Source organism: Lytechinus pictus, chromosome 2 (genome assembly GCF_037042905.1).
Source record: "Lytechinus pictus isolate F3 Inbred chromosome 2, Lp3.0, whole genome shotgun sequence".
Classification (NCBI taxonomy): domain Eukaryota; kingdom Metazoa; phylum Echinodermata; class Echinoidea; order Temnopleuroida; family Toxopneustidae; genus Lytechinus; species Lytechinus pictus.
Genome location: NC_087246.1, coordinates 9,426,208 through 9,445,327, shown reverse-complemented (window position 1 = coordinate 9,445,327; position 19,120 = coordinate 9,426,208). Strand labels below are relative to the sequence as shown.

General features: G+C 35.1%; 1 protein-coding gene across 1 annotated transcript in view; it reads left to right on the top strand.

The window, feature by feature from the left end:
* The first annotated feature begins 520 nt into the window (after positions 1-520).
* Positions 521-19,120, top strand: part of LOC129254854 (large ribosomal subunit protein mL44-like) — a 32,333-nt gene continuing 13,733 nt past the window's right edge. The window contains exons 1-3 of the mRNA XM_054893389.2: positions 521-748; positions 14,605-14,725; positions 15,408-15,595. Coding sequence (XP_054749364.2) covers positions 607-748; positions 14,605-14,725; positions 15,408-15,595 — 451 coding nt within the window. The 5' untranslated portion in view covers positions 521-606. The remainder of the gene's footprint in view (positions 749-14,604; positions 14,726-15,407; positions 15,596-19,120) is intronic.

Below are 19,120 nucleotides of genomic sequence, written 5' to 3'. Positions count from 1 at the left end.
TTTTCATGAGGTGGACTTGACCTTTAAAGGTCTTATCTCTATGAAGATTTAAAAAATATCGCTCTTATAAGGAATTTTCGCTCTTTCATTTTGGTTCACTCCCGTATAATGAAAAGCCTGCATGGAAAGAGTAAATAGCTGTATCCCCTTCTTAATTTTTGTCCCTCTTATCATGAAGTGAAATCACTTCGCGATTATTATTTAAAAAAAAAACAATCAGAGCCTGATGGGTGTGTTATGAAATAATTCTCAAGTATTTTGAATATGTGATTTTTTTTTACTGCGCTCCTTCGCATAAAATATTAGAAAATATTTGGGGGCTAGGGGGAGCAGACTAGCTGCTTGGTCAAATCACTAGGCCTGCCCGAATTCACAAAGGTGGTTTTGAAAAGGGGACATTTTAACCACAAAAAGTGGGATGGGGGCACTGGGGCACTGCGCCCCTTGCCCCCCCCCCCCCCATGATCATCATCTGATACAGGATCGCCAACCCTGATTCTATTTGAAATGAAAAGAACCCACATACCGTAGGATAATTATCTGTGAACCCTGAATTTCTGAAAGAAAGAAATACATCTTTCTTCTATTTTTGTGCCTATCGGCGGCATGGATTTTTTCCGGATTACCGGTATTAGCTCTGCAAACAGGCAACTCAAAATGGCAGCCTCCATGATCACACGAATTTCCTGCAAGTGTCCTAACATTTTACAAATAATTGCAAGTAGAACGGCATTTCCTGTCCAAACGCGTAAGTAATATTGAAAAATACAAAAAATGTTCTTTGAGTCTATAATCAATTAGGTCTAATGTCATGATGTAGGGCTACGGAGAACTGGCGAGATGAGTAGATCTAAAAACATCGCAATTAGTTTGCGCCTGACACATGCCTGATGATGCCTGACCGCGCCGCGACCCGCATCAGTGCTGGGGCCTAGCTAGACCAAAAGCTTCAGTCTCTGTATTTTGGTTGTTCCGCTGAACTACGTTGGCTCCACTCACCATACATAGACTGAAGGGGATGGGGCCCCGTACCTACAGCCAACGTATAGTGAACTAGCGTTTTATATTATAGATCGCGATTTATAGATCGCGATTTAAAACTGTTTTTTAAGCAAAATTGAAAGTTTCATGGTTTCCATTATCAGGGAAATATAAATAACTTAAGTAATTGCATACCTTGGGCCGGAGTTATTGAAAAAAATCCTCTGGATGATTGAGAAATCTGTCATCTAAGACATTTTCACCTGACCTGACGGTTTTTCTTGCAAGTTGCCATCTTGAATGACGTCATTATCGTTATTAACTTAATGTCTCGAATCGATATATCGCGATTATAACTAGTACTAGTACTAGTATAACTAGTATCGTTTATCTTCGGTTTCGTTCGCATATGGAGCAGATCGTATAATATCGAAAGCAATATCGATATCACATTCGTGATTGTTGACGTTCGTTTGTAAATATTTTATAGTTTGGCTGCCATTTTGACCATTTTTATCGTGTTCAACCCAATTAAACATCGGTAAAGTATAATTTTCATGCCTTTTCATCTATATCGTTTAAAGTATTTTGTTAATGGAATATCAAATTTTAAAAGTTTGTTGTTTATACATCCTTAGATTGTAAATTCGATGTGTAAAATTACATCAAACTTTGGACTGTGAATTGACAAAAGGGAGGGAATGAGAACACATGCGAGCCCAGACGTACACCCTACCGTCGGTAAATGGGGATTACAGTAAAATGTCAGAAATTGTTGAATAAATCCCCAGAAACGACGGTTATTCCTGTCTAGGGCCTAGCCTGCCTGGCCTGGGCGCTGTCTGGCAGGGCCACTGACTGTTCGCCAGAACTTCAGAAGAGACTGCGTATTATGCATCACATCAAAATGAAAGGATGGGACTTTGAATCAAGGTTGGCTGATTTAAATCACGTTGATTAAAATCATGATTCTTTTTTTTTTAATCACGATTTAAATCACTAACTATGATTTGAAAAAAAATCATTGATTTAATTAACTTCCAAGGTTCCATTGGCATTGTCATGAAAGTTGAAACGTGGACAAATGATTGACAGTTTTTTTTATTCAAAATAGAAAGATGTAGGCCTGACTTGAAACGGATATTTCAATATTCGGATACCCGACTCTGAAAACCGGACGGCGGACGGGTATCCGAAATTTTACCCTGAAATATAAAAAATAATATCCATTTGCACTTATTTGAGTTATTTTAAGATTTTCAGTTATATTTGAGTTTTGAACCTATACCTAGCGTGCGCTAATTAAAATATTTCTGAAAACCACGAAATTACGAGGAGCTGAATTTTTGGGTTGAATCTGTTTTGCAATCGGATTTGACTAATGTGAGTGAGCGTGAGGCTACTCAGGCTACGCCTACGGCTTCAAATGTAGATCTAATGACTGTGTAAGCTAGTATTAGTAAATGACTATTATTTGAGTTATACAAATCGGGCCTAGTTACGATCCCATTTAAGGGTTGCGAGAGTATGTGTGTTTATTTTTTAGTTCCGATCGAATGAAATAAGATGCAATGAATTTGACCGAGGCGAGTGTAAGTGCGAGTCTACTATTACTAAAAGTCTAAAACCAGACAGGCCTACATCATTCAGCTCACGCACGTGCTGTCCTGTCTGGACGTGTCTGGAGCGAATCGTCCGATATATATTTGGTCACATTTTACTCGCTACACCTTCAAATGGGATCGTACTTGGAATATTTTCATTTTCATGTCAGGTTTCTCCCCATTCCCCAAATTATAGCCAAGCTTCTCATTTCTCAACTTCTGAAACATAATCACACTTCTAACAAAGATTCAAGACAAGATTTAATCACAGTAACAGTAACTAATCACTTACATTCATCACCAGTAAGTTTTACTGCAAAACACGTCGATTCACAACCGACCACATACTCGGCGGGCGCACATCATAAACCTTTCTGGCACGATACCGCCTTTTAAATAATTGTTGTTTACGTGATGATGGATATCAAAATTTATAGTGGATATGCCATTTAAACTGAAATAAAGGAAAATGTGTGTTTTGTAATTTATATATTAAATATTAATTCATGAAAGAGATTTTCAATTGACAATTATCATTCTTTCATAATTCAATAATTCTACCAGAATAAAGTTTTGATCCTGATATATAAGTTTCTACGAACAAGTTATCAAAATATAAACATACGTGAACAATTTAAAATTTGCAATAACACAAATACAATTGACATCTAGATAATGGACAGTTTCATTCTAATTAATCATTATCATTATTAATGACAGTTCAAGAAAGAAAAGGGATGATTCATTATTTCGGATTTGATAAATAAATCAAAAGAAACAAAATAAAATGGCCAATCAACATGTATTTGACGCTTACATGATTTCAAAATTATCTTCATTCTTCATTCATATCGAAAGTTGATGTGAGAAAAAAGGACTGAAAATGAATATGTCGTTACGCATTTCAATTTAAATAAATTACAAAAAACAACATGACACACGCAGCCAACATTCATTCGACGTTTTCAAAGTTTCAAAAATAATCATCTTCATTTGTAACGAAAGTTGCCGTGAGAAAAAGTAGAATTCATTTTGTATTTGATGAATAAATCACAAAAACAACATGACACACGCAATCAACATTTATTTGACGTTTTCAACTTTTCATAGTTTCAAAAATAATCATCTTCATTTGTAACCAAAGTTGCTGTGAGAAAAGTAGAATTCATTTTGCATTATTTGATGAATAAATTACGAGAAACAACATGACACACGCAATCAACATTCATTCGACGTTTTCAACTTTTCATAGTTTCAAAAATAATCATCTTCATAATGAGAAAAAGTAGAATTCATTTTGCATTTGATGAATAAATTACAAGAAACAACATGACACACGCAATCAACATTCATTCAAATTTTCAACTTTTCATAGTTTCAAAAATAATCATCTTCATTGGTAACCAAAGTTGCTGTGAGAAAAAGTAGAATTCATTTTGCATTTGATGAATAAATTACAAGAAACAACATGACACACCCGAGTAACCCGATCAACATTTATTTGACGCTTAAATGGTTTCAAATTATCTTCATTCTTCACTCGCATTGAAAGTCGAGGTAAGAAAATATACGATGAGTTACGCATTTGAAATCATCAAAACATAATACGGGAAAGAAAAACGATCTTAAGCGACACCATAGTAAAATCGCCATCGTTGTCAGAACGGAACTTTACTCCATTCACGGACGGTCATGCTCCAAAACTGATATAAGGTCATGTTTCAAAACTGATAAAAACGATGGTTTTTGGCGGGAATATATTACCGAAGAAGATTAATTGATATTGGTGATTATATTGGCGACTAAAATTTATAGATTTTGTTGGTGAGTCTTACTAAATTTAATGAGTTTTTGTGACAGGAAAGTGGTGAATCAGTGTCCACAGATACCCGAACCTGAAAAATGAAAACCGTAATCTGTCCACGCGGGTGGAAACTGTTCGGATATCCGTTTGGTGGCAGCACTAGAAAGATGTTATGTTATCAATTTTACATCATCTTCTTCATCTGTGCAGTATGACGTAATCCATCCATCCAGTGCATTTGAGGTTAAATTACATTATCAGTTCATTGAGGACATGAAAGATACGTTTTCATATGAATTTTGAATAACAGAGTATCTGTTAGTGTTACAAGCTGACAGCAAACTGAAGAAGGAAGATAAAGAGAGCTTGGTAAGAGTAACATCAAAACAAATAAATGCTTCATATTTACTAAAAACTATTGAAATCATGTCAATAAAACCAGGTTGATATTGCAATGTATCCTATTGCTATAAAAGGTTTAAACTTAGGCCTCCACTTTCTCTATGATTTTTTTTTATAATTGATTTAAATCACTCTCATTAAAACATACAAATGATTGACAATTTTTTTATTTGTGGCAGTTTTATTTTTATTATCTAAAAATAGAAAGATTTTATCAACTTTATATCATCAAATATGAATAAATCCTGACTTAAAGCCCCCTACTTCACTTTCACTATGATTTGAAAAAAAGAATAATTGATTTAAATCACTTCCATTGAAACATGTACATGTACAACTCCAGGTTTATTGTACTAAAAGAAATAATTCAAATAAAATTGCAACTTTTCCCAATAAGTCACAGCTTTGCAAATCATTGATTTAAAGAATGGTTCCAACCATGGCTCAAATACCAAAGGAGGTTTAAACAAACAAAAAAAATTGAGTTTTCTTTGTTAAACACATGATTTTCAGTCCTTGGCTTGAAAATCAAGAATGTTTCTCTTTCGAGAATGTGAGTCTCTGAGTCATGAAATTCTTCCAATGAAACTGACCCTTATTTCATGTTTGAATAGGAACACTACCTTTGCAGAATTGGCTGTACCAAGGCAGTTCCTCAACTTGGACCAAACCAGTCAGTAGGAGCTGAATACCCTACACGAGAGGATGCAGAAACAGCATCTTCGTCATGACTTACATATTCTATATAAATTCTATTTCAACTGGATTTAATAATGAAATAGAATAGAAGATAATAATAATTTTAGTTGTAAAATGTATGATCTTGAAAATGATTTCAGTGTAAGGGTTGTATTTTTGGTCTTCCCACTTTGTTTTAGAAAATATTATTTAAAAAAATAAAAAAATCTGATTTAAATCAAATCCAATTTTTTTTATTAAAAAAAAAGAAGAAAAAGTGCCAACCCTGCTGTGAGTATTCTGAAAAGTCTCCTATAACTTTCCTCATAAGTTCCCCATTTAATGGAGCGCTAATGGACCTCCAAATTCGTATTCTGAAAACTGTATTACTATTAGCGCTCAATCAACTCCCTTTAGACCACACCCCTACTGAACAGAATTGGCCAATCAAATGCGCATTGCTAGTGTCTCTTCACTTTGCTGGCTTGCAGCGCAGCGCCCAGCTGCTGCAGCTGCACTGCGCCGCAAGCTTGATACAAAGAATTTTTGTTGAAAAGTAATGCTAAAAGTTTTTGCATCAGAGATGTTTAGATGTTCGTTTATGCTGTGGAATTTCTATTGTCTTGTCCCTTTTTCTCATTTTCTTGTACCTTTGTTGCTTTTCTTATTTTTTTTTCAATTTTGAACCCATCCACCTGTGTGAACACATTTGCAGTGTTTTTTTAAATAATATTTTATTTGCCTTTGTCTTGGGGACACTCTTTTTATTAGGCCGATAACATTAATTCCTGCTTATTAAAAAAATAACATAATTTCCATTTTATTATAGGGGAAATCTTCTCCAACTAAATAGTGATTTGAATAAAAAGATTTTTTAAATGAGACACGCGTATAAAGCTGAAATTCTTTATCAAAATCTGATATAATTTTTGTTGTTGACATTTCAGATTTTATAGGTGAGTTAAACGATGGCATCACTCACTATTCTTTTTTTTTTTTTTTGGGGGGGGGGGTATTTTATTCAACTAGAGAATAATCATTTAAATTCTATTTTGTTTTATTTTTGTTGTCAGAAACAAAGTTTGATTCATCCCTAAATATTGCCTCACCTACCGTGATTTGGTAGTCTCCTTATTGTCAAATGTGGAAAAAAAATTAATACTGTGTCATGTTTTATAATAAAAGAATATCTAGAAAAATAAGTCTAATTTTGTCTATGCATACAATGTCTGTTTCCTCCCCCCCCCCTCTTTTCTCATTTCTTCATTACCAAATTCCCTATTCCTTATTTTGCTTGTTTCTATATTACTTTCTTTCCCTTCATTCTATTCCCTTGTTATATCTTTCTCCTCAATTCTCTTCAATACACCTTCTTTTAGTCACAGTTGTGAACCAAATTGAATTGAACTATTTTCATATAAGAAAATAAAATAACATAATATAATAGAAGAAAATATATTAGATTATTATAGGGAATGCAGAAGAAACCTGTCCCTTTATAAGAAATGAAAGCCACAATTAGCAAGAGATGATGAGACTAAATGGACCTTTTATCACCATTATCTTTCCCCATTGGAAAGTCCGCTAATTGAGCGCTATGAGACTTCAGAATTTACCAAAACTCTCGTAACTATTCAATTAAGTCTTTGTGCGGTCATAATGCGTACTATTGCAAGTGCACGCAGTGCCAAATAAGGAAAGGGACACTTACGTGACTTTTCAGAATACCAAAATGATAATTGACCACTATTTGAGCGTTGATTGTGCTTTTAGAATACCGCTCCAGGCTGAAATGATATAGGGCCTAGGGTCCTAGTAGTATGTAGACAAGAATAACCGTCGTTTCTGGGGATTTATTTAACAGTTTCTGACATTTTACTATCATCTCCATTCACCAACGGTAGTGCATTAGATTAGTGCGAGCCCGCATGCCGCATGTGTAATTATGTCACCCAAGTCAGGCCTAGATCTATAGACCTATAAAAGTGTTTTGTCTAGATTTTTTTTTAGGTCTAAATTACATTATCTTGAACGATGGCCCTCTAATCTTTCTTTTGATACTGTGCATATTCCAAGAAAATATCAACACCAAATCTTAACCGAAGGTTTAGTTTTTGAAATGACAGCATAACTTAGAAAGTATATGGACCTAGTTCATGAAACTTGGCCATAAGGTTTATTAAGTATTACTGAACATTCTGCCTGAGTTTCAGGTCACATGACCAAGGACAAAGGTCATTTAGGGTCAATGAACTTCTATAGACCATGTTGGGGGAATCAACATCAAAATCTTAACCTAAGGTTAAGTTTTTGAAATGTCATCATAACTTAGAAAATATATGGACCTCATTCATGATATTTGGACATAAGATTAATCAAGTATTACTGCACATCCTGCGTGAGTTTTTACGTCACATGACCAAGGTCAAAGGTCATTTAGGGTCAATGAACTTTGGCCAAATTGGGGGTATCTGTTGAATTACCATCATAACTTTGAAAGTTTATGGATCTGATTCATGAAACTTGAACATAATAGTAATAAAGTATCACTGAACATCCTGTGTAAGTTTCAGGTCAAAGGTCATTTAGGGTCAATGAACTTTGGCCAAATTGGGGGTATTTGTTGAATTACCATCGGGTCATTCCATCTGGATTCACCCAGTGGTTGCACCCGACCGTCTCAGAATGCTTTGTAATTTGGTACACATGAAATTCACCATGGCCCACGTACAAAACAAAAAAATAAGTCCAATTGGTCCTTCGGTTCTCGCGCTACGGCCCGCCCTTTTCTCCTTGTTTTGACAAAAATGGGCGTGACCTTCAACTTTCAATGGCCACTGTGTCGTAACGTGTTGACCAATTTTCATGAAACTGGTACCATTTATTAGGAAATTCAGAGAGGAATCCAAAACATGCATCAAATAATGTATTGGAGCGATTTGTAAGGTCGTGACCTCTGACCTTAACTTTGACCTTGAGTTTGACCCCCGGACAAATAATTTTTTAACTTGATTTTCATGTATGTTAATTACTTGTATGATATTGACAAAATATGTTAAAACCATTGATGATATTTTATTTCTTCACCTTTTAAAACTCTTCCAAAGATACCATGAAATTTCACTCTAGTCCCACATACTGATATTCATGTTAGTAAAAGTGTTTACCAGTTACATGATTTCTTCCAATCTTAAGTTACAGTATGCAAACACATGAAAAGAAATTAAGCTCATCAGTTCACAAATGAAACATTAAACATTTATGCTCATGAACAGGTATCTGTTTAGGCATTTTGATGTTCAGCAATATACATCATATATATATATATATTCTTGTTAGTAAAGTAGTTACTTTTATCATCAAATTGTTGAGTATATGCCTATTTTACTAACAAGAATATATATATATATATATATATATATATATATATATGATATATATTGCTGAACATCAAAATGCCTAAACAGATACCTATTCATGAGCATAAATGTTTAATGTTTCATTTGTGAACTGATTAGCTTAATTTCTTTTCATGTGCATGCATACTGTAACTTAAGGTGACAGGTGCCCTATTACCGTGCGGAAACGACTACGGGTATATAATCAAGCATAGGATTCTTACTAAGTACCTGTACCCCAACAAACTATATATTTTTGGAAAGCTTATGAGCTGATCTACACAAAAATTTGCACTGTGGCATATAAGCTTTAGGCATAAGCAAAATATGGTCATTCAAAGTCATGACTTTAAAAATCAAGATTTTTCTCTATATGAACTTTCTATGGTTATAACTTCACAACATAGAGTGTAATTTAAGTTTTGATGGATTAATTTAATTCTCTGACTTCTTTGTGATGAATTTATGATGGCTTTAAGAAATATTCAGAGTAGAATTGTAAAAATTATGGATTAAACAAGCAGTCAGATAATGAGAAATTCAGAATGGAATTTTATACACAACTCCACCTGTGGGGGTACCATGCACAAAAACTATCATTATTTTGTTGTACTCTTCAAGATACACAATTCTACAAAATTTCATGCAAATCCAATGATTAGAACTCAAGTTATTACATTTTTCATTTAAAAAACCCTCAATTTTGTATAATATCATGATAAAGAAAGGGCTATAATACTAATAATAATGGAAATTTGTAACGTGCCATGTCTGTCACATAGTGTATGTAACTTGAAGTCGCTGCCATATTGTGCAATACAGTAGCTCTCCCTATTTGGCCAACAGAGGGTGGTAGTCCACTTTGCTACATGGAATATCTGGGGCTTCAGCCAAAAAAAATCTGGGGAATTTCTGATTTTTTTAAAGGCAGTATCAAAGGTTTTGGGGACAGATTTAATCACTTCCGGTGTGTAAAATACTACTTCCGGTTTGAGAATTTTATGAAAATATGTTTTAACCCCCCTCTTATTAAAAAAAGAGGTACATGTAGAATATTGAGATAAAACAAGTTGCATGATGAAGTACACACATGAAACTAGCAAAGGAGACAAAAAAATTGAAATCATTAAAAAAAAAAATTTTTAGGGCACCTGTCACCTTAAGATTGGAAGAAATCATGTAACTGGTAAACACTTTTACTAACATCAGGGCTCGACACTAGCGCCGGTCCGACGGTCCCAGACCGGTAAAAATCACTGTCGGGCCGGTAGATTTTCAGAAATAGCAAGATTTACTGGTCCGACAAGACCAGTAAGAAAATATCATTGTCGGGCCGGTAATTTTTCCAAAAATAGCAAGATTTATGGGTCCGACATAAACAGTAATAAAAACCATTGTTGGGCCAGTAACTTTTCCAGAAATGGTCAAATTCACTAGTCCAACATAAACATAAAAAATATTCCATGACTCAAATTGCAAACCATTTTCCTCCCGTTAAATTTGGTCATTCACACACAGAATACACACAGAATGAATCGCATGCAATTTTTACTAGGGTAACATACAGTGTACGTGTACATATGGCTAGCCAGCCACACAGCCCACATGGTGAATTTTCTACTGGCTGCACGAACGAAGCTTGGCGAAGCTTGGCAAACCTCTGGCAGAAATCTCTCACAGAACGGTCAAAATTCACATTTCACACTAATGAAAAGCTCTTATAATGTCCATATTTCCAAAAAATTGGGGTAACTGTCATTTGTAAGCAGTAAAAGGAGAAATTTTCACTTCTGTTTTAGTTCAAAGAGATCGGGTTTCGAGTGATATCGTCTGAATACATGATAGCCCCACATATGCATTTGTGTGTGTGTTGATACACTTGGTTTCTTTCGTAGCTATATCTTAATTGAGCCAAAAAGAAACTGATAATTTATTTATGATAGTTTTAGCTTTCTTCCTCTGTTTTCTTTCTATCTTTCTTTCCTTCTTTCTTTTCAATCTTTCTTTGTTTCTTCCCTCTCTTCTTTAATTTTTTTTGTTACTGCCTTTCTTTTTTAATTATTCTGTCTTTCGTTCTTTCATTCTTTCTGTCCTTTTAACATTTTTCTCTATTTCTTTTTCTCTTTCTTTTTTGATTTCTTTTATTCTTGAGTCCATCCATCCTATATTTATCTCTTCTTTCTTTCTTCCTTTCCTTCTTTTTACCCTTTCTTTCCTTCATTCTTTGTTTCTTTCTTCATTCCATCCATCCTTTCTTTACCATTTCTTGTTTTTTATTTCTTCCTTCTTTCAGCCCTTTCTCTCTTTCTTTCATTCATTCCTTCCTTTCTGTTCTTTCTTTTTTCCCTTCATTCCATCTATCCTTTTACCTTTTTTTTTTTTTTTTTTACTGCTTGCTTCCTTTCCTTTCTTCTTTCGTTCTTTTTTCCCTCATTCCTTCCTTTCTTTGTCTTTCGGTCTTTCTTTTTTTTCTTACTTTCATCTATTTTACATTTTCTTTCTTTTTTCTATTGCTTGCTTGCTTCCTTCCTTCTTTCCTTCTATCTATCATTTTACCTTTCTTTATTTCTTCCTTCTTTCAATACTTTCTTTCTTTTTTCCTTCTTTCCATCTCTCCTTTTACCCTTTCTTTCTTTTTTTATTGCTTCTTTCCTTCTTTCTGTCTTTTGTTCTTTCTTTCTATATTGCTTGCTTCATTTCTTTCCTTCTTTCTTTTTTTCCTTCATTCCTTTATTTCTTCTTTTTCTTTTGTTCTTTCTTTCTTATTTTTGTTCTTTCTTTCCTTCCTTCCTTTCCCTCTTCAGTTCTTTCTTTTTTTCCTTCCTTCACATTTATCCTTTCTTTACCCTTTTTCTTCCTTTCTTTCTTTCTATCTTTTTTCCTTCTTTCCATCTTTCCTTATACCCTTTCTTTCTTATTTTATTGCTTCTTTCCTTTTTTCATTACTTTCTGTCTTTTGTTTTTTCTTTCTTTCCTTTTTTTCTTTTGTTCTTTCTTTCTTTCTTTCTTTTTTCCTTCCTTCACATCTATCCTTTCTTTACCTTTTATTTGTTCTTCCTTCCTTTCTTTTATTATTTTTTCCTTTGTTTCTTTTTGTCTTGCTTTCTTTTTGTCTTTCATTCCTTCATTTTTTTTTTTTTGGGGGGGGTAACCAGAAAGGACAGCAAAATAAACTCACGCCTTTTTTTAATGTTTTCTTTATTTTGGGGACCAGTAGATTTTAGGTTCGGACCAGTAAAAAATGGAAAAACTGGGTATCTACTGGTCCGACATGAATAGGTTGGACCAGTAGAAAAAAAGGGTTAGTGTGGAGCCCTGCTAACATGAATATCAGTATGTAGGACTAGAGTGAAATTTCATGGTACCTTTGGAAGAGTTTTAAAAGGTGAAAAAATAAAATATCATTATTGATTTTAACATATTTTGTCAATATCATACTAATAATTAACATACACGAAAATCAAGTTAAAAAATTATTTGTCAGGGGGTCAAACTCAAGGTCAAAGTAAAGGTCAAAGGTCACGACCTTATAAATCGCTCCAATACATTATTTGATGCATGTTTTGGATTCCTCTCTGAATTTCCTAATAAATGGTATTAGTTTCATGAAAATTGGTCAATACGTTATGACGCAGTGGCCATTGAAAGTTGAAGGTCACGCCCATTTTTGTCAAAACAAGGAGAAAAGGGTGAGCTGTAGCGCGAGAACCGAAGGACCAATTGGACTAATTTTTTTTGTTTTGTGCGTGGGCCATGGTGAATTTTATATGTACCAATTTACAACGAATTCTGAGAGGGTCGGGTGCAAAATTGCACATTCATTGGGTGAATTGGCATGGAATGACCCCATCATAACTTTGAATGTTTATTGGTCTAGTTCATAAAACTTGGACATAAGAGTGATCAAGTATCACTGAACATCCTGTGCGCATTTCAGGTCACATGACTGAGGTCAAAGGTCAATGAACTTTGGCCATAATGGGGTATCTTTTGAATTACCATCATAACTGAAAGTTTATGGATCTGATTCATGAAACTTGGACATAAGAGTAATCAAGTATCACTGAACATCCTGTGTAAGTTTCAGGTCACATGATTAAGATCAAAGGTCATTTAATGTAGGGTCAATGAACTTTGGCCATGTTGGGGGTATTTGTTGAATTACCATCATAACTCTGTAAGTATATTAGTCTAGTTCATAAAACTTGGACATAAGAGTCATCAAGTATCACTGAACATCTCATGCGAGTTTCAGGTCACATGACCAAAGTCAAAGGTCATTTAAGGTCATTGAACGTAGTATTGTATCATTATATGAATGGTGTTTTTTGTGAATAATTATTTTATAGTAGTTTTCAAAGTCAGCACTGCTGCTATATTGAACTGCGTGATGCAGGTGGGACAGCCAGAGGCATTCCAATTGTTTATATCCTGGCCAATCAATGTGAGCGACAAGTTCCGAATGCACGCACATAGACAAGCGCAACGCAGCAGCACGAATCCCAATAAATGGCGACTGGTAAAGATGATGACATCATCCAAGATGGCAACCCACGTTGACCAACAAAAATATCGAGGATGACTGTTTTGATCATCATTTGAAAGGAATTAGCAGTAACTGCGGTCTAAGGTATGATATTTCTGAATTTTATATATTTTCTTGGCAAGTTGGATGTAATTTCTATTTTATAATGTGACATTTTATGCACAAAAAAACGATATGAATATCGGGTTTTGCGGAATGTTAGATCTAACGTTACTGCTTTATACGTTGTCGTTACGTACGGGCCAACAACATTTCAGTTTATGTATTGGTGAGTGAGCCAGCTCAGTTCAGCGGAACAACCAAATACAGAGACTGAAGCTTTTGGTCTAGGTGTTAACTACCTCAAGTGATGTTCGTGTAGGCTCCACTTCACTACCACTACACTATGCTACACCTACCCGAACATCAAGGTACAAAACTCGCTCAGATACTCTGAGTGACAAAGGTGGGACTTTATGGGGGGAAATAGGAAACTCATGCAACAACTTGACATTTAAATACAATAAAAACTAATATTCTTACATTTCACAATGTTTCATTTCTTTTCCAGGCTTCTTTCAGTCTCAAATTTGGTGATTTAGAGCCGGTAACATTTTTCCTCACATTTAGAGCCAGTAACATTTTTCCTTTAAGTCACTGTCTTAAACGCGAATTGCGCATGCTCCGAAATCGCAGCTCAATTCATGAATATTCATGAGTAGGACTATACATCGAGATCGTTTCGCATTTGCTTCAGATCTCGATATTGGAAAATGTATGCAATCGAACTGAGTTTGCGTAGAAAGTTTGATTTTAGATTGAAATCTCATTTCCCCATGTACCAGATTGAAAAAAAAAATCTGGGCAAGTATGCATCCGGATAATAGAAAGATCCGGAAAATGGGAGGCCGGATAAAAGAGAGGACTGACTGTAATAAATGGTCTCTAATATTATTACATGCATGATGAAGAAATATTATTAAAATAAAATAATGGATCCATAAGAATTGGCTTAATGAGTTCAATGTACAACCTGTCCAGTATACATGTACATAAAGTTTTATTTGATTGGAATTCATCATTTTCACTCACATTCTCAAAAGCATGCTTTGCCTCTCATATCTTGGCCATTCTGTATATTTACACAGAATGGATATAGTGTTGTGATGAATTCTAATACTTATCAATACCATGCTCACGTTGTCTTTGCAGATGTACGTCACCATGCCCGGTGGTTGAGACCATTCCTTTTTGCATTGAATGGGCAGTTGAAGTATCTCAAGATGAAGTATGGTGAAGATCCTGCTAAACCTAGATCTCATCAAGACAACTGGTAAATCAATGGAGGATTTCTACGATGGTGTTCTGTTTGTGTTAAATCCTATTTTAAGTTTCAGTGAATTTCCTGTCAAGTACCTGTCACTATTCCAGTTCTAACCTGGAACAGTTATGTGATATGGAGGATATGAAATAAAAGTTTATTCAACTTTTAAAGGTTTCCATGGCAAAGGAAGAATGAGTGTAGAGGTTTCACTGTACACCATGTATTGAAGATTGTATTCTTTTGTGGGCTTGCTGCAATATAGGCTTGTGTTGGTCCTCAAAAGGACCATCACAAGCCTACAAAAGAATACATGGTGTAGGCCCTACCGTGAAACCTCTACTATTAAAGCTGTTTTTATAAGACAGGTTTTGCAATTTTACATGAAACATCATTTTGCTTAGATGCCTGGTCAAAATGAAATTATGTGGGCATGTTTTTCTTATATAAATCTTCTAAAGCATAGAATGGGCTGAACATTCTTCATATGTAGCTTTCTGATATTACCTGCTCAATGCTTTAAAAAAAATTGAATTGAAAAAAAAAAATGAATAAAAAAAGGATTAAGTTATGCAGGACTTTAATTGATTTTCTTCATGGGAAGAGTGGACCTGTATCAACCAGTCAATAATTCAGTAATCTACAGGTCAGAAAAAGGGGATAAAAATTGCATCACATTATGTCTTTCTTACAGGGACTATAACAGTGAGATCTATGCTTTCTGTCAGCGCTTTGGGGAGGAGTTCAATAGTGAGACTGTTAGAACGGCATTTACTCATAAAAGTTATGTGGAGAAGGAAGAGAAGAATAGACGAGAAATGGGACTGTTAGATCAAGATGCAAAGCTACAGCTTGATGATAATACACAACTTGCAAATGCAGGTAAATTAATTAAGTTTTTGTTGGTCCCTGAAAAGCATACATGCTAGTACCCGTACATACTATTATGTTAACCCTAAATTCGCGGGGGGTCTAATCTACCCCCTCCCCCCACTCAACATTTTCCTATTTTCTTATTAAAGATATGATTATTTTCTTTAATCAGCTGAAATTAATTGAGTTACATGTAGCATAAGGCTCATATAATTTGTTGTGTATGATATTGGCTTGGATCCCAGGAAGCCTGTTGATTTTGAGGTCAAAAGGTCAAAGGTCAAGGTCACATTGATATATTTTCATCTTACCCTTCTGCAGTCCTTGTAAACATGATAACTTCAGTTTAACTTAACTTAGGCTCATATAATTTGGTGTGTATGATACTAGCATGGATCCCAGGAAGCCTATTGATTTTTAAGTCAAAGGTCAAGGTCACAGTGACATATTTTCATCTTACCCTTCTGCAGTCCTTATAAACACGATAACTTCAGTTTAACTTAACCTAGGCTCATATAATTTGGTGTGTATGATACTAGCATGGATCCCAGGAAGCCTATTGATTTTGAGGTCAAAAAGTCAAAGGTCAAGGTCACATTGATATATTTTCATCTTACCCTTCTGCAGTCCTTGTAAACGTGATAACTTCAGTTTAACTTAACTTAGGCTCATATAATTTGGTGTGTATGGTGTGTATGATACTAGCATGGATCCCAGGAAGCCTATTGATTTTTACGTCAAAGGTCAAGATCACAGTGACATATTTTCATCTTACCCTTCTGCAGTCCTTGTAAACACGATAACTTCAGTTTAACTTAACCTAGGCTCATATAATTTGGTTTGTATGATACTAGCATGGATCCCAGGAAGCCTATTGATTTTGAGGTCAAAAGTTCAAAGGTCAAGGTCACAGTGACATATTTTCATCTAACCTTTCTGGGGCGGTATTCTGAAAACCGTGTTAGCACAAAAACGGTGTTAGCTAACACGATTGGTATTCTGAAAATCGTGTTAGCATGAAAAAGACGTAGCCCAAGTGGTAACACCGCGCAGGTCATGAAATACGCGGTGTTAGGGAGAAAGATAACACAAAATTTGGTATTCTGAAAATGGTGTTAGCTAAAATTTTGTTCAAAGATAACACAAACATTTAACACTGCGTTAAGGAGAGGTTAAGTTGGGGATGACGATGGCTGCACTTTTTTTTAGCAGACGCAAACGTAAAAAAGAACATAAACGGGCATATAACTATCGTCTGGCAAAATTTACTGTAATTTTCTTTCATTTTTCCAGTTTTATTTTCCATCTACCTTTCTCTCTACTAACAATGATTAAACAACAATTTCTTTGGAATTTCCTGTGAAAATATACTTCAAATGCATCTTTAATTTGTATTAATTAAAATCACTATCATAAATGCTCATGAGTTTATTTAGTTACTTTTTGCCATAATATAAAAAAGACAGGAGAGGAAGAAAATTTAAAACGTCTTTAAAAAAGTCACAAACAGAAATTAAAAGGAATAGAATTGGCGATTGGGGAACTCTTCTATAATATTCACAATTTTTCCCCCTTTTCAATGGTTATTTAGTTCCATTTTTTTTTTGGGGGGGGGGGGGGCTTATCGCTATACGCATCAAATTTTAATAAAGAAAAAAAATACAATTTTGTATGTTTGATATTTCTATGTCAGGTTAAAGTTTTCTTAACGTGCTTTTCATGCTTTTCAAAATTTACATTGCATATTTATTTTTTCAAGTTGTTAAATGTTTTTTTTTTTCAGGGGCTCCATTTTAAATTTTTTGTCAAATTTCGGGGGCTCCATTTCTACCTTTCGGGGGCTACTTTTTGCATTTTGGGGGCTCCTTTTGAATGCTACTTTTTTGTATTTTGAGGAATTCCTGTTCACTTATTAATGAATTATTACTTTTAGTTTAATATTGTATGATTTTTTTGTTATTTTTTTCATGCTTAGAATCTTGGGTGTGTGTGTGTGGGTGGGTGTGTGTGTGGGTGTGACTGTGAGTTGGACTTGGATATAAATGAATTCAATATCTAATTTCTACTCCGTCTATTCCAGTACAATACCCTGTATTCGGCCATGTACATGTAATAAAGGCCCACATACCCTAACTTTTCGTGAAGTTCTTTGAAAACGCAGATCTCCATGAAAATTGCATTTCTCTATGGGGGAGTCTAAATTTGGAGAGAATGTATTCATTAAGAACTTAAATATACATGACAATGAAGAAATCATCAAACTTTATTGGCAGTTTTGAATAATATACCTGAAATGTAAACTCTGTCTGAAACAGAAAATCACCATCATTGAGGCCTTTACTGAGCGAATTGTCCCCCAGAGCTCTGGCAGAGAGACAGAGCTCAGACTGGCTAGCTAATACGAGCGCCAATGCGTGCGCCTGCCGCCGGCCTTGTAAAATAGATGGAGCTTTGTTTGATGATTTATTGTCTGATATTTACCACATCCCCGAGAAAAATAAAACAAATGATTTTTAAGTTATAATTAATAAATAAGGTAAGTTATTTGGATGTTAATAGGCCGTTTTGAAAAGCAAATCCGAATGACAACTCACCAATGATACATGTAGGTTACTAGACTCTGGGATTTATTTCCTGTGTAATTCGAATTATTCTATACATGCAGCTGTTTCCCGACGGTCGCGTTGATTTTTTTTCCATACCTGGTACCATGTGTGTGGAAATACGTGGTACAGAAAAAAAGACGCAACTTCGGAATTTGAAACTGCGCTCCTCGCTATTTTCAAGGCTTATTCGTGATTTTGAGTGTGGATTTTTGATAATTTTTAAATGGTAAGCGGAGCTCGAGCATATGGCGCTAGTGGGTCGTTGAGTTGTTATCAGTCGTCAATAATTTCGGGGGCGACATTCAGATTTTATGTCGCCCCCGAAAGCATGATTTTGGGTGATTTCGAGGGCGACTTTAGGCATTTCCGGGGCGAATTCGCCCGCCGCCCCCGTGTATTTTTTTCACCGGTCCCCTGCCTGCTCCACAATCGATCGAGGCCTCTGTCTCCTGTCATAATTTTGTATCCATGCTGTCTGAAATAATCCATTCTTAATTGTCACAATCAATCACCCCTCCCGACGTCTCTTTCTTGCTCTAACTTTTATTTAGTTGTATGCGCTTTCAAAAATGATGTCACAATGCGGGCTTCGTGTCACCGACCGCGCACTCCCCTTTTCCCTGAAAATTTTGCGCGATTTGTTTCTTTAACAGCGCATTTGATTGGATCAAATAGATGCAGAGTGGGAGGAGCCGAAGACAACACGAAATGAGATTACACGCAGATAACACGGTTTTCAGAATACCGATTTGGGGGTATGTTAGGGGCGTGTTAAATTAGAGGGATAACACGATATTTAACAACAAAGTTAACACGATTTTCAGAATACCGCCCCAGCAGTCCTTGTAAACATGAAAACTTTAGTTTAAATTAACCTAGGCTCATATAATTTGGTGTGTATGATACTAGCATGGATCCCAGGAAGCCT